We start from the raw sequence: 17,118 nt of genomic DNA on the forward strand, positions 1-17,118 counted from the left end.
CAAGCATTCAGACCTGTACTGTTATTTTCCATTAATTTGTGACCAGTCTGTAACTACTACTATGTTAAATCTTGAAACTATAATCTTAAAATAAATGTAATAAAGTAAAAATATATATACATTCGCTCTCAAACTATAGTAAAGATGTATAACATGGAAACTTACCTCAAGTTTACAGACTGTATCATTATTAGTTAAACAGAGCCCAGTGTAAATGGTGTTTTAGACAAGACAAGGCAAGTTTATTTGTACAGTACATTTTAAGAAGGCAAGTGCTTTACATATAACTATAAAGCATCAAGACATAATATAAAAAGCAACACGAGGCAATAAAAATACATTTAAATACAATGAAAAAGTATCAAATTTGAAATAAAAATGTAAAAAGTTGGATTAAGGTGTAGGGTGGGTGTTCAGAGGAGCCGGTCGCCTGGTGGCGCAGTGCGCTCTGCTGTGTGCGTAACAGGGGAACCAGAGGAGGGAGGAGGCAGCAGAGTCAGAGCAGCCGCGCCACAGACACAGTCCACATTTCCAGAGGAGACCGACGCGCAGTCCCCTCCAACATTTTCTCTCCGGCTCGGGTAACAAAACAAGAGGAGCAGGACTCGTCTCGTTCATCGGGACAGATTAACAGATTATTCCTAGGACTTGGTTTGCTGTTTATTCTCCCGGACACCCACATTTCCAATATAGCTCACAGGATATAAGTTATTTACAGTAGCATAACCCCAGAAGATGGGTTCAGTCCCAGCGATATCTGTCCTTATTTTGGGCATTGTGGTTCCAGCGCTGGCCGGCTATATTGAGGTATGTAAGTCTGAAATGTTTTATGTGATTTATGATGTTCCATGCTTGTCTGACTTGGCTTTAAACACCAGAGTGCTTTGCGCATGTTAAAGAAAAATCATTTCGGCCCATATTTTGCCCTCCCTACACATGAGGCATTTATGGCTAATCTCTGCTGATCTTCTAACCACATTTTATCTCGCTTGATGTGACTGTAAAAATTATTTATTAGGCTCTGACTACTTTTGGCACAGACGGATTTCCACACACACGTAGCGGAAATGATCAGATTTATTTTCTCGAGTCATAATGTGAGAATTTAAATAACAGGTTCCGTGTGTCTTAATAGTTTTACAGCCTTGAAGCGTGGTCATAAAGGCTGGAAAAATATATAGATCGTCTCAAATATGTATGAGCTTGCTTTCATGTCAGTCTCCACCTCATTATTGAGCACTGGTTACAGTTTGTTGGTGGGAGTTGAACAATATGGGGAAGGTGCTGTAACAGCAATGATACTAGCGGGGTTTGCTGCAGAGATCAAATGAAAGACAACTGGCGCTTTGTCAGGCCTTTGGGGACACACAGGACCTTTGAAATGGATCACAAATAATATACTGTCTGCTGTACTTGATAGTCATGTCCACCATGTGTGTCTGTGTGTATTATACTCTAATAAGAGAGAGGGACATCTTTAATCTTGGTATATAAACTCTAACCTCTCCTGTGTTGAACAGGATGGGCTCCTCTAACATCAGACCTGGTGATGCAGACAGGTGCCTGTCCTTAATCAACACTGTCTTTGAATGGCTTATTTTGACAGGTTGATCTGTAGCACAGTTTGAACCACTTAAATACCGCACAGAAGTCCATTTGTTGGATCCAAATGGCATTCATGTAGGTCCTCCTGTACAAACACACCCACTCACACATGCACATGCTCCATAACCTACCTGATGTCCCATTTTCCAGCTGCCTCACCGGTTATTGTCCACAGACACTGATGTCTGCAGTGTTAGACGTGTGTGTGTGTGTCATCGGATAACAATGCACCCATTTTAAGAGCAAACAGACCAAACACCCACCATCCCCTCAGAGGGTAAACACAAGTCCTCCTGCTCACTGTTGAAGCAAGCATGACAAAACATTTTAACAAGACGTCTCCTCCTGGCACCTTTGTGCGCTGTACAAAGTGGTTATCAGGGAATGTTTCTCTGTCCCGCATTTGCGACAAAACCTCAGCCATTTTGAGGCAGTATTGGCTGGCATTGTGTGGAGGGAAATAATGGTTATTATGTCCCCAACCAAATCTATGCTGCTGCACGTAGCTCTACAAAGACCTGTCTCCTCTGCAATGATTGCCTCCTCAGTCAACCTTCCTTACCACACAGACGTGCTGATCGATACTGTACAGACTCTCTTGAGATGATTAATGGATGAAATCAATGAATTTTCCTGATCAGTCAGGCAGATTAAATTGAGAAATTTATGGTGGCCGCTGTGCACCTTGACTGAGGGGCCCATGTTGAGGATTCCTGTGGTTTAATCAGGGCTGTCTTTGTTTTATACAGCATTTTTATTTGCAGTAAATCATCACATAGATAGAATGTAGAATTGCACCTGCAATGTTTGCCTCCAAATAGTGCCTGCAGGAAACCACTGACTGAAGTATTGAAGTGACAATAAACATGTGAGTTTACACAACTGTGCGCAGCTTTAAGGTCGAAAAATTGGAGAGAGCCAACCAAAACCCCAAAGTAATGACTATATAAATCTAAAATAGCATTTAAAGAAACACATTTTTAGTTAACTTAAACAAATGATTACACATCCACAAAGTCCTACTTTCTTCAAGCACCAATTTAAACATTTAAGTGCCTGTTTCTCGGCTTGGCCAGTAATGAAACCAAAGCTGTGTAGCCTTTTCCTGTGTGATTCTCAGTTGTTTGAACCATGTCAGTACTTGGACACCACTGGCTGCTGTGGAGTTGTTTGTCAGTGAAGCTGCTGGTGTGTGTAGACCGAGCCCTGCTGATGAGCTTTGTGGACACACTGAGGCAGATATTGCTGTGCCGTCATGCTGGCTGAACACGCTCCCCTGGACCTTGAGCTTGAATTTACGAGATGGAGAGTATCTCCTGCGAGACACACTCACCATCCAGGCCTCGGTGGTCAGAGACCGTTTATTCCCTCTCGTCCACCTCTCACCTTCCATTGTTCCTGCTCTCTTTGTGTATTGTGATTGTCGTTGCTGCAGAGCGGCCCTCTTGTTTCGCAGTTCCTCCTCTTTAAGTGTTTTGGGATTATCCAGATACTTCAGCTGTGTAAACGGTTTGCTTTTGTCAGATACCTGTGAGAGAGCCAGATTGTGGGCTTTTGTTTCTTCAGCTGTGTCCTCCCTCCTCCCTCTCATCTGAGCATTTCTGTGTCACAGGTTTTACACTCTGCTGTGGCTTCATAAAAGGAGTTTTACCCCAGTGATTTCTTGCTCTTTACTCTCTGTATCTTGCTTATAATTTAAAATCTTATTACATTAAAACTTTTTTTGTATCCAAAAAAAAGCGCAACATTCCAGATTTGATTTCAGTTTCACTTGCTTGTGGACAATCCAGAGTGAGCAGCTGTATCTTCTCTGGAGCTAATTTAGAAAAAAGACCCAGGCTAAAACCAAATAGCAGGTTTATCCAGAGAATTGCATTACACTGAGGTATTTGCTGATATTCCTCCAACTGGATTAGTGGAATACAGAATATCTGGAACAGTTAATGCATTGAGTACATTTCATTCTCAGTTGAGTTAAGCAAGAAGAGATTATCACAGCCATAAAACACAATGTGAACATGACAGTGTGTTATGTAACACAGCATCACATTTTTGGGCCTGTCACAAAATGGGGGGAAAATATATTGTTTTCCTTCCACCACTACTACTACTACTAGTATATCAACACGTCTTAATTCGAGGTAGGATTTAGCTACCATAGAAAAGCAGGCTGGCCTGTTTGCAAACATGTTTAAGTCAGAGTGGCCCTTGAGTAGTGGACAAGCAGATTCAATCCACAGAAGTGCAGAAATGCTAGATACTTGTGCACAGGGAGAGGTAATAAAAAAAGTCAGTTTCAGCATAACCAGAAGAAGAAAAAAAAAGACTGTGGTGCTGTGCTTATTGCTCTTTGGTTGCAGTCCTCTTGCAGCAGCATTTTTCCTCTTATCATCTAAAGTCTGTGTGCGTGTCTGACTGTGTGTGTTTGTAAGCAAGCGTTGATATTAAGGAGTGCTCCTGTGTGCTTCCATGCCTGTGTTTGCTCTCGATATGGGCTGATAGTGAACAATTGCATGTGAATGAATGCTCCCAGTTGGCTGTGATTGTCAGGGCGGGTGCTATGGAGCCGTCCGTTAACAGGGCTGAATAATTCCCTATGAGGGTCTTTTGTTTGCCCCTGAATAGCCGGGACAGCCCAGGGTGTCGTTGCTATACAAAGATGATCAAGATACAGAGGAGAGATGAGAGCAGAGGCAGACTGCTGCCGATGTTTCACGCCTGAAAAAGCCCCAAAACAACAATCAGTATCACTTGCATTTGATAATGATCTCTCAATACATCGTTGTGGGTGGCAGAGTACTGTTAAAGTCTTGGGTGAGCAGTTTCTTCTCTGTCTTCTAAGCTGTAAAGAGTGCCTCTTTGACCTCCACGTTCTGCCACGTCAATCAAGTTGAAGGCATGTGCTCCATCAGCCGAGAATCCACCTCACTCGTCCTTGAATTTGTAGATTAGCGCGTAAAACCTTTGCTTTCAATTCTTGGGACAGCCCCCGTATCCCTGCGAATCCTCTTAGTGACAAGAAACACTGGGTGCTTATAGATCTGCAAAGGGAAAGGTACTAATCCCAGAGCCCTACCCTTCTCTGCCTGCTCATACGCTCAGTCAGTTTACTCCCCCACTCTCCCACTCACTCAGTCAAATCTTCATTTCTACGCCCTGCAGAGGCAAACCACCTTCAAAGTTGCACAGAAAAGCAGTGAGTCACCTGTGTGTAATATCAGCGATGTCGGCCGATTATTAGTCTGATCTGTGCTCCGTGGCCCTGTTCAAACCTTGCATCAATATGCGTCGTGGGTGATCTGATCATAAGTGGACACCTGTCATTAATATGCGTCTCCACATGTGTCTCGAGTGACTTGTGCTTCGATCTCACCTCCCCACTCTATATGCAAATAAACACATATAATAGACACATAAATTTCCATTTGGAGACCAAATGCCTTTGTTGTTTCTTCCCCTGCCTAGACTGCTGGAAATTAAAAGAAGTTTGCAAAATCTTAGTGTGCAACACTCTTCAGCCACATTTTTTCATGTGTACTCCATCCACAAATATCCATTTTGCTTGTTGATGTGGCTTCTTTTTGATGTTTTGCACTTTACTTCAATTTGACGCTGTTGCTGCACAAATGATTATGTACCTTCACCTATGCAGAGGACATCCATTTACACATTACTAAAAAAACGTGGCTAAATGCGGCCCAAGATGCATTTTCATGCCAGGTGTCAACAAGGCCTATGACTAACAGTAGGGATATCTAATTGAATCTAAGCCCTCATTCTCCATCCTTTCATTTCCTTAGAGATACCTTCCTGCCACTTGCTTCATCTACAGTTTTTTTTTTTATCTCCGTCTGTTTCTCCATCTTCCTTTCACCGCCTTGGCTGTTTCTTCCTTCCAAGCCCGTGCATGTCTCCTGGAGCGATTCCATCGACAGACACACTCTCAGCTCATCCCGGGGATTTAAATAGAGAAGCCTCATCAGGCGAGCCTTGTTCTCACGATGCCAGGCTTTGTCTCCCAGTCTCTGCGTACGCTCTAATTATCCCAAGTGAGCAGAGTTGCCTCCTTTTTTTTGCAACTGGAAATGTGTGTTTGTGTGTCTGTGTATGCCTTCAAAATATGTGTGTGTGTGTGTGTGTGTGTGTGTTTGCGCTGGAATCCTCTTACAGCCCAGCTCATCACATATTTAGTCAGTTTTTCTCAGTGAGAGATCCTGGGCGGTGGGGACTTGGCGCGGAGTGAGTGGGTTCAAATAGACACACTCATGGCTGCACATCGCTTAAGTTGCACCAAGCCTTCTGCCATATGTAGGCCAATATGCACAACCCTGACAATCCTACTCATGTACACAGAGCCAAGGTGAACGCCACTACACCTGAGTCTGAGTGGTTTCAACAATAGCCAGGCACCTAACGGCTGCATGAGAATTCCTTTTGTCAGTTTATATGCCAGAGTGCTCAGGAATGCATAGCCTGAAGTGCAAACGGCTTGCTGTATTGTGCTGTGAGCGCCTCTCTTCCTGTAATAGTGCTGAGAGTGACTCTACACTCTGGCAAGTTCAGTAGACAAAAACATCCCCCTTTAATCCCTTTTGAAAGGAGCTCAGCCATTTTAGACTTTATGTTTTAATGTATTTTCTGATTGAGAATGAGTAGGCAGTCATCGTAGGTGGGTTAAACCCTGTCACCCCTTTCTGCTCTGCCTCTGTTTGTGTGTGTGTCCCTATGGCTCTGTGACTCACTCTCGCTGCTTGGGTTTTTCTTCCCATTAATAAAATATTTAGCGGTCTATCTATGAGTTATAGTGCACTTGTATCTCTGCCTATGGCCCCCCCCCCCCCCCCCCGTCTGTCTCTTCCTCGGTCCCTGTCTGTCCATATGTGAGGAAGTTTGTGCCTGCTGTCCCCTCCTTGTCTTACCCAGGTATGTACCTCTCATTTTTATAAGATCAGTGAGTCATCCACAGGCTCGAGCGAGGCCTGTGCACTGATTTGTATGCCTTTTTTTCTGCGTGCACAAACTAAAATAGAATGAAATCAGGCATCTAAGAATAAAATATCCAGTTTAACTGTGTGGCAACCATTATTTCCCACTTTTTGCATGCTCAACTGCACCAGAAAAGAACGAATGTAAGAGAATAAATTACTCAAGGGCTGTTTTTAAAAAAAAATGTGCGTGTATATGTGTGTGTCTGTCCTTTTCTCTGGATATGCATGCAGCATGCTAGGAGGCAACTTTTTGATGTTTTTTTTGTGTCTTGGCATCACATTCGGCATCCTTCAGGACAGGATTGAGGACAGTCACAGCCACAGTGTCTTTTTATGGTGCTTGTTTTTTTTTGTGGTGATTTGAAAAGCCATAAAAATTCCTGTTTGATAAGGTTTATGTTTAACTTATCTGCATTGCCAGGTATGAGCACTGAGTGGCCACAGTTTTATAACTGGAAGAGAAGGGAAGGTGGTGTGTGTGTGTGTGTGTGTGTGTGTGTGTGTGTGTGTGTGTGTGTGTGTGTGTGTGTGTGTGTGTGTGTGTGTGTGTGTGTGTGTGTGTGTGTGTGTGTGTGTGTGTGTGTGTGTGTGTGTGTGTGTGTGTGTGTGTGTGTGTTTGGTGTGTGTGTGTGTGTGTTGTGCTTTTGCCTTGATAAGTTGGCTGGATGACTGGCAGGCTGCCTTGCTGCTGAGCAATGCTGCACAAATACTCTTTCCACTGCCAGGGAAAACAGAGCATGTTAGTTCCAGTTCCCTCCCTGTCCGTTTCTCTGCTTCCTGAGCTTCCTTCATATCTATCCCCTCTTTCCCCCCTGCCTGTTATGGAAATGGTATCATCCAGACTGGAACCAAGGGCGGCAAGGAGTCCATCCTGTCTTTTTTTTAAATATTTTTTTTAAGTTTATCCTTTTTCTTCCTCAGGAGAGAGGGGGGAAATTAAAATGTCAGAGCGGTAAGAGATAGAAGCAGTGCAGTGTAACTGTATACCCCCAGAGAGAGAGGCCTGTGCTTCTGGTGCTGCTGCCGCTGGTGCTCGAGCTGTGTGACGGCCCTGTTAGCAGCCTGTCTGATACAGCAGTTTCTCGAGGAGAAGGTGGCCAAGGACAAACATCAGCCCTGTAGGGTGGCCCACACGGGACACAGACGAAACAAAGGAAAGATTTCACCTACGAAGGAAGGATGAGGAAAAGGGAGAGGCTACAGAATGTTTCGCTTTGAACTTGTGAGAGGGAACAACATTTTCACCTCTTTGGAGTTTTTTTCCCCAGCTTGTATTTAAGCTTTTACTTTTGTGCCCTATAATCAATTCAATGAGGGGTGTTCATGCATGATGAGGAGCTAAATCCTGATCTGAGATCTCCTCCCTGCCCTCACAGAGGAAATAAAGAGAGGGAGGTTTTAAGGAAACGGCGAGAGAGAGAGAGTTAGAGCCTGGCTGTAGTTCATAATTTCCTGAGTCTAAAAAAGAAAGTGGTGAAATAAAGGACACAGTGACATGTGATATTTCACATAGAGCATGTGCAGCAGCTCCATATCTTCCCATCAGTCTATGTTTACCTTGAGATACTCTTCACTAACTTTTCACAAGTTCAGATTACAGTTTTATCATCCAGAAACAAAAACTTAGTAGTGATCCGGAAGTAAAAAAAACAATTGTAGAACTTCAAGTTGTGATTATTTTCATTGTTTATTAAGCTGCTGTGTTTTCCCTTATATTCAGTAATATATACAACGTTACAATGTTGGATGCAAATATTAAACATGGCCAAAGAACTAATCCCTGTGAGCTAAAACACTGGCTTCAAACACTCGGTTTCCAATGGTTATTTTCCATTTTCACTCGAGTTGATGTCAGCTCATGATGGATTTTTTTATATAGTCATATGCAAGTTCACTGCTCCAGTGTGTCTTAAAGAGACAGGAGCTAAGACTGCCTGTTAGGAGACAGAGGCTGAACAGAGGGGCTGCATAAATGGCCAGTTTTTTGAAGAGTGAATTATTCAAAGCTACTCTAGTGGAGCCCCAGAATGAAATACAGCTGGAAATAAGCATAATAGGCCCACTAATTAAGTAGTTTAGTCTGTAAATTTCACAAAATTGATTAGTTTTTCAGGTTGCTTGCTTTGTCTGATCAATACTCAGAAACCTTAAGATATTCCATTCACAATGTCATGATACAGAAAAGCAGCAAATCCTCTCATTTGGAAAGTCGGAACCAAGACATCTGGCATTTTTGTTTGATGAATGATTCAACAGATTCATTAATTATAAAATGATCAGTTAATTTTCAGCTGATCACCCTATTGATTAATCATTTAACTCATTTCTTCCGCACTAGACACTTCCCAAGCGTGTCTCATTGCATGGTGTGTGTGTGTGTGTGTGTGTGTGTGTGTGTGTGTGTGTGTGTGTGTGTGTGTGTGTGTGTGTGTGTGTGTGTGTGTGTGTGGTGTGTGTGTGTGTGTGTGTGTGTGTGTGAAGTGTGTTAGAGGCATGCTTGGGGGCCTAATTGTAGGCAGCGTACTTAGCATTCTGCACCAGGCCTCCCACAACCCAGACCTGGCAGTAGTTGAGCTATGACCCTGATATTATCCATTTAGTATCTCTTATTAATTCTCTTACTAATGACCAGTAGATGTTTCCATTATATGTCATGAGAAGTTATTAAAAGACACTCATGGGGAAACGGATTTTGCATCAAACAATGAATTCTGAGCACTGCCACATCACAGGTTGAAGGACTTTTTCGGTATTTGAAATCATGTGGAAATTCTGTGTTACAACCATTGCCATTATACATAACAGTACCCTGAATTAGCACTTTTTTTCGCTACAAAACTGCCGCTCATGAATGCTGCAGCCGTGCACCTCTATCAGCCATTTTGATCTGAGATAAAAACCAATCAAGCACTCTAGAGAATTCCATTAGTTTGATGAGATATGAATATAGCTCCAAGCGAAAATCTGAAATAGTCTCCTGTTTTCAGACAAACCCATTAAAAGTCATTTGATCTTCTGGGGCTAATTATAGAGCCTTCTGAGCAGCTAGCTGTCTTCACCGGACTCCACCTCCTCCATAACAGCTCCCGTCAGTGTTCATCACATCCCGTCCTTATGTTTCAGGAGCCTATTTATCGTCACAGTGCTATTATTGAGGTGCTGGAAGCTGACAGTCGGACATTGCAGCCCTGTCATGGGAGGGCGCAGGGGTTTGTCAGCCTCGTAGTCACCATCATCGTGCTGATTTGGATTTGGATATGGATTTGGGATCTCTCCCAGAGAAATTGCAGGATGCTGCAGAGGTCTGACTTGGGCCACACTCTGCAGGGAGACACAGGAGGTGGGGGAGCAAGGTCAGGCGATTGACAAAAAGAGAGTTTAGTTGACAGGCTTAGAGACCAATGCTACTGCTGTGAAGTCTATGTTATATTCTCCACTAGTCTGATTGAAATCCCTCCTCCCCCCCTCTCTGCAGAGAGGCAGAGGGGCGGTAGAGCAGGGCTTAATGACAGATAAGCATATCTACATTACATTCATCATTTTACCCTGGTAAAGATGGCTTCCCTTGCATTGCCTGGAGCAGAACAGGCTAATGCAGCCATGTGGTTTATGTCTCTGCTTCACTGCTCGGTGTCTGCAGGGGGAGAAAAAAGCAGCAAGGATCTCTGCAATCAGAGAACAGATTCATTTAAAATCAGCTTGGGTGGTCATGAGAGGGTGACACTGCATGCAGGGACCAGAGTCCAACTCAGCTGCTGTCTGTAACTTACCTCTGAGTTGTAATGGGTTGATTGTTGTCGCAATGACAAACATTTGTATATGATGATTATGAAAAATGACTGTGATATTACATTTTATACATTCATACTCGAATGATAAGCAAAAATTGTTATTGATAATATATTTTCGGTCCATCTATTTTCTCACTAATTGTTTCCTTTTCGCACAATTTGCTACAGATACATCCCATTAAAATGTGGCATCATGCTTCTTGATTTCTATTGAAGCCAAAGATGTTACAATGAGTTATGGCATCAAAGTCAAATAATAAGGTCAACAACTTTTTCCTCTCTTTTAGCATTCCCACGCAGTACACCTGTCACCCACTGTCATGTCATGTTGCGAGATCTTTTGGAAACATTGCTACGTGTCCTTGATCTCCTTCTTTCTCCTGTAGTTACCTGGCTGGTCTCCTGAACCAGTGGCCTTACCACAACTCATGGCTGCCTTGTAGCGACTGAATGTGATATTTCCATGTTGTCCTTGAGACTGTTTTTCTCTGCCCGCTCTCAATGTCAGCTCCCACTGAGCAGCATTCCCCTTACAGTCCCTCTGATTTAGACACAGTGCTCCTCCTCCCCCTCTTCTCTCGCTGCCAACTGTACTGCACCACAAATTTTAGGGCAAATTGACTATTTTATGTCTTACTTTGTTCGCTGGAACAGTCTGTCCTTGTGCTTCCCTCACCCGCTCCTCTCTCTCTCTCTCTCTCTCTCTCTCTCTCTCTCTCTCTCTCTCTCTCTCTCTCTCTCTCTCTCTCTCTCTCTGCCATGTCTTTATTACACCTCTCACCTCATTGCCGCTTTCCCCCTTTTGCTTCCACAATTTCTCTTTTGCTTGCTCAACAATTACGTGCTCATTAACTGAGGGACTCCGGGCAGCTGAGAGAGATGTCAGTGACAGGGCTGGAGGCCTTGCTGAGGTGCCCTGTTACTGTGGTTCCTTTATTGACAAGTCTGCCTGCCTGTCTGCAGCCTGCCTGGTCCTGAGGAGCAGCCGCGTGATGCTGCATGCTGATGAGCAGAGTCATCTAGCAGGAAAATGAAAAAGCGGGTGTGGGAGTGACGGAAGCAAGGTGCAGCATTGTGGGGGTTTTTGGGGCGGGGGTTTTAAACTTGGTGTGTAAGAGAGGAAGAGAGGCAAGAGAAAGTGAAGTGAGCACAGGTCATTTCTCCCAAATCCCCTCTTCTCAGCACGAGAGATTAGGCGGCTGTGTTCTCCGGCAGACGAGAGCGAGAGAGGCACACTCCTGTGTCTAATCCTCCTCTTTTAAATTGCTGAGAGTGCAGTACAAAGTGGGGAAAGAGTCAGCGTCCACATAAAGCAGTCCGCGGAAAACACATGCCCATAGTTCAAAACAAACTGAGCCCCGTCTAACAATCGCCTAAGCTCTAAATCTCCCGTGTAGCCACTGCCAGAGCAGAGCCCATCGCCGACTTTTTCCCGCCCAGCTATCACTTCTCAACAGACTCTCGCTCCATCACATCACCTGTGTCAGGAATACCCCTTACAACCCTCATTAACTTCTCTGCTTTAGTGATGTCAGGCTTAGACACACACACACACACACACACACGTGAGCGATACACACCGTGTACACACACGCACACCCATCCATCCCTCCCCTTTTCCACTCACAAGCTATATAGACCTCCCACCCAGCACATTGAGGCTTTTAACAAATGGACAGGCAATGGACAATTTAATCATGCTAATGTGTATGTTACAGTGGGTGGCTTATTGGCTATGTGATCTCCATACCGGCTCACTGAGAGAGCTGGTGCCAGAGGCTGCACAAGGAAGAATTAAAACTTTTTTTTTTAATGTCAAACTAAGGGAGGGAAGGAAGCAATGAGGTGAAAAGAAGAGAAAGCTAGTCAATTTAGTCTCTGAAACAAGCTAATGAAGACAGCAGCTCTGATTCCCAGTGAAGAGAGAGACATTAGAGAAAAAGAAAACAGAGGAGATCATTAGGCAAAAGCAAATCTTTCCTATTAAAATAGAGGAACCTGCTCAAGCAGAAATGGAAAATTGGATGTCATCTCAGGCTAAATGCATTGTTTGACTTAGCGGTGAGGCTAGTTGTTCTGTCTATTTTAGTGGTAAACATCTGGCACAGTGATGTCAAGAATGTAATCCGCTCTAGGCCACGTGGACCGTAAGCCTGGATAGAGAGGGCTGAGAGGGTCGCAAGCTCACATGGCTCTGAGCGAGAGAGACAGACTGTGAGAGAGAGAGAGAGAGAGAGAGAGAGAGAGAGAGAGAGAGAGAGAGAGAGAGAGAGAGAGAGAGAGAGAGAGAGAGAGAGAGAGAGAGAGAGAGAGAGAGAGAGAGAGAGAGAGAGAGAGAGAGAGAGAGAGAGAGAGAGAGAGAGAGAGAGAGAGAGAGAGAGAGAGAGAGAGAGAGAGACAAGCAGGTGGAGAGGTAAATATATAGAGATAGTTGAGGCGAGAGGAGATGGGTGCACAGAGTCCAGAGTCCTCAAAGTGAATACAGATGAAAGGAGGGAGATGGAGAATTGAAGGGGTTGCTCACGCAGAGAGAGAGAGATAGAGCTTTTAGTGGGCAGGCAGAAAGAATGGCTGATTGTACTGACAGGAGCACTGCAGGAGAGGCAGGCATGCTCAAATCTGTCATCAGCAGCACACCATGCAGCTGTGAGGCGGCTGCAGAAAACTTCACCTTAAAATGGACCTCAATCATCACACTCCTCCAGTCATTAACGCAAAATAAGAAGCAATTATATTCTTCCTGCAAGAAACTGTTGTTATACTCCACCTCTTTATTTATGCAATGATGCACCTGTGTAGCTTAGCAACTAAATAACAAGCCCTGGGTAAAAAACCCTGGCTGTAATTATCTCTTTATCGCTGCTCAACACACTTATCAGTTATTTCTCTGTTGACTGGCTTTAATGCGGATACCAACCTTCTCTGCAGGCAACAGCACACGCCTTACACTCCGAATTTTTGTCTTGCTTGGTCGTATTTTTGTGCCTTTTTAAAAAAAAATCACTGATGATGATATAGGGTCAAATCCAATCAAGTCTTTCTTCTATTCCAATAAAGCTCCCAGTCACAATTACTGCAGTCATGAAGCAATCAACAATTTATAGTGTGTTATGCTACATTTGAGTTCTCTTTTCTCCTTTTTAGAGCCGTTGTGACAACCGGTTGCTGTTCTTTACAAGCCAACGCAGGAGAAAAGCAAATGAATATTTAATTGTTAATCATTATTGAGATAGTTAAGATATAGATAACAAGTTTACAGAGTCCATGTTTTATTGGCTCTTCTGCCCTGCCTCTCCAATTCAGCCCATATTCCTTAATTCTTTGTTTACTTCTTCCCTGACATAGCCTGACAGTGATTGGACTAACGAGGAAGCTGTAGTCAAGCCCTTGCTATCACTTGACGTGTCTCTTCCCAAGTTCGGCTGCATATGCTGTAAATAGTACACTCCAAGCAGAACTGAAAGAAATTCTTTATTCCTCTTTTTCTTCATCCTCTGTGCTTTATGGCTCCTGCTTCTCAGCCAGCTAGAAACCAATCTGCTCTGTATCTACCTAATCTAACCAGGTAGACAGGAAAAAAAGCAAATGCAATATTATGATGGCTGTGTGTGATGGGGCTGGAGAGGTGGACGGAGAAGAGTATTATTCCAGGGAGATTCATGCAGCCTCAAAATGTGTGTCAAGATGGGCCGTGGGGGAAATGGCTCTTTGGTCCCCTCATGTTCTGCTCTGCTATGCTGTCCTAGCTTCACTGACGGCCACTGTCCTTGGAATAAAAGAATAATGAAACACAAGATGCAGTAGGCATCCTGATGTCGGCCGTCAGGCACTCAGCGTGTGTTCACTGGCAGGCATCTGAACAGCAGCTCTGTGTGTCTGTCTGACGCGCCCCAGATAACAGCTGAGAGAAAGATGGCGAGGCCACACAGTATTGACAACACTGGGTGTTTGAGAAAATATGTCAAAGGGAAAAAACTGTGTGATGTGAGGGAGGGGCAAGGGATTGAAATGAGGAATGAGGACCTTTGCTCTGTGATGTCACAGCGTGGCTTAGCTATCTGTACCAAGGGCTTTTTTCCCATCACTGGCTGCCCTTTGGTTCCTACCAACATTATAAATATCTGAGGTGCACCTTTGTGTTAATGGGTTCTTTGGTTTGTCTCTCTGTGAAAAAAGCCTGACTCATAGGAACCTCACAATTTTTTTCAAGTCTCACACAAAGACTTTTTTATGATTAATATAACTGTATTTGCATTGCAAGCAAAACAAAAAAGAACCTGCCATGCTATTTCTTTATTTTTATTAGAGCTCAAGGGCCAATTAAACTCAGCTGATGTGTGCACGGTGAACAAGTCAGCTAAGCTCCCTGGTTTCCTTTCCATGTTTTCCAGCAAATAAAATTCATGTTCAAAGGTGGGGAAACACATGAAGTTTCTTGTCTGCACTTGCAACTCCTACTGGTTGGTCAGGGTGTTTGTGCAGTGGGGTGTGTAATGTGGGGATATCATGAATCCCAACGATAAAGCTTTTGACAGGTGAAAAGAAGCAACTGAGAACATCATGTGTCACAGGAGTAGCACACAGCTGTCTACGCTGTCCCCTGGCCGACTGTAGAGTTTTATTTCATGAAAGACTACAGCAATATCCAACCCTAAATGTGCTTTTTTCAACTCATCACACTTATTTATAACTATACTACAATACCACAGCATTGAAAAATACATAATCTCATTACATTTCTCTTATTTCTTGGTCAAAACCTAGTTGCATAAAATAAGCTACCTACAATAAAACAAAGTTGCTCGCCGTGTGAACCTGATGTGACAGCATACCTTGCACATCTGAATCACTTAAAATCCCTAATTAGACACTGAAAATAAATTAAATGGGACAGAAGTAGGTTAATGCCTTTTCATTTAAGAGAATGGTATAAACTACCTTTTTTTGCATTAAAATCCCCTCTGAGCTCTCATTTACAAAACCCTCTAAAGAAGGAATATGGTTATAATTAAAACACCACTCAACCCAAAACATCCTCATGCTTTTCAAGTGTGTATTTCCCTCTCTCTGTAAAAGCTCCACTGGTCAGGGCGGGCCTGGAAGACAAGACCCCACTGGCCCACCAACTGGAGCCGATTATAAATAGCCCAGACACACCTTCTCCCCAGTGAAAAGGCAGTGTGCCACAGAAAGAAAAATACTTTGCTCTAATTAAGTCTTTCGTGGCCTAGTATCTCTCCACTTCACTACATTAACATTTACATGGGGGGATTTTAGTTGACACTCGTGTTTACAGCCACTTAAAATGAACACATAGAATAATTACTAGATCATAATGATTACAAGCAGCCTTCAGCAAAGAGTGCTGGGGTGAGAGCGACAGCGCCCCAACAATATTCTTGAGATAATAATGATGTAAGAGAGATGTGCAAGGGAAAGAAAAAATGAAATATGAACTAAATATAGATGTCGAGGGCTTCTGTTTTAGGAGAGCAAGATGCAATAGAGTACAGCAGAGAAAAGAGAAATTTGGGAGAGAGGATCTGATTGAGCAGTGAGAGGGTCAGATGAGGTTCCTCTTGAAGAGATGATTTTTCAGGCATTGACAGAAAATGTGAAGTGACTGACTCACAATTCATCCGGGAGGCGATAAGAGTGTGTGTGTGTGTGTGTGTGTGTGTGTGTGTGTGTGTGTGTGTGTGTGTGTGTGTGTGTGTGTGTGTGTGTGTGTGTGTGTGTGTGTTTGTGTTTGTGTGTGTGTGTGTGTGTGTGTGTGTGTGTGTGTATAATGACTGGCTGTAAATCATGTTGTTTTTAAGACATTTCTTTTTTTTTTTTAACAAACAAAAACCCCCACAAAAATCAACATCACAGTGGCCTCAGATGCAAAGTTAGCGAGTCTGCAAAGTCATTAGGACACATTGTCTGGAATCCATTGATTTTCATCTCAATTCAATAGTTGAAGTGGTTTCACAGTCTTTGGTTTCTGGCTGCAAAAAGCCAAAGGTCAAATTATCTGATAGTAGACATTACCAAGAACTCCAGTTTCACTTATTTTCCAACAGACTGTTTGAGTTATGTTGTCCATATATTCACTGGACAACTGAGAAAAACAAAATTTTCTCTCCAATTATTCAACTGAATATCCAGTACAGATCTGCATCTGTTTTCTTGCTTGTGTTGTTTCACTGACATTCATGCAGATTGCATAAACACTATTTCAGGCTAAATAATGCAACAGACTGGCAGCATTTACCATATTTATAGTGTACTAGCTCATGGAAGTGCAGGTCTGCCCATCGTCAGACTTAGTTAGACCTATGTTTTCTGTCTGATAAGAAGGATATCTTCATCTTGACATGATTTTTATTCTTCAGTTTAGTTTTATATAGATTACAGTCTGGTTATAAAACAAGGATATTTAAGAGAAGGTATTTCACTTGTATCAAAGATGGGGAAAACAATATTAAAACAACCAATAGGTACATTTGAAAATGTTTGTTATTAATAACATTGAAAATGAACATTGAAAATGAACCCCTACTTTACCAGACTCCCCCATCTCACATCTTGCTCTTTAAAGCTGAAGTGTCACCACATTATGAACTTGGCTGCTGTTTTAATCTGGAATCTTGTACGTACGTGCCGTTAACCTGCCTCAATACATCCTCATCATTATTCCTCTCAGAGCTCACGCTGTGGTTTACTGTTTGGTAAATATTTTAAAAGAAACC

General features: G+C 43.1%; 1 protein-coding gene across 3 annotated transcripts in view; it reads left to right on the top strand.

The window, feature by feature from the left end:
* The first annotated feature begins 541 nt into the window (after positions 1 to 541).
* Positions 542 to 17,118, top strand: part of aplp2 (amyloid beta (A4) precursor-like protein 2) — a 54,907-nt gene continuing 38,330 nt past the window's right edge. For all 3 annotated transcript variants that reach the window (XM_062419792.1, XM_062419794.1, XM_062419793.1), the window contains exon 1: positions 542 to 807. In XM_062419792.1, the coding sequence (XP_062275776.1) occupies positions 736 to 807 (72 nt within the window). In that variant the 5' untranslated portion in view covers positions 542 to 735. The remainder of the gene's footprint in view (positions 808 to 17,118) is intronic.

The sequence above is a fragment of the Scomber scombrus genome, chromosome 5 (assembly GCF_963691925.1).
Source record: "Scomber scombrus chromosome 5, fScoSco1.1, whole genome shotgun sequence".
NCBI classification, from domain to species: domain Eukaryota; kingdom Metazoa; phylum Chordata; class Actinopteri; order Scombriformes; family Scombridae; genus Scomber; species Scomber scombrus.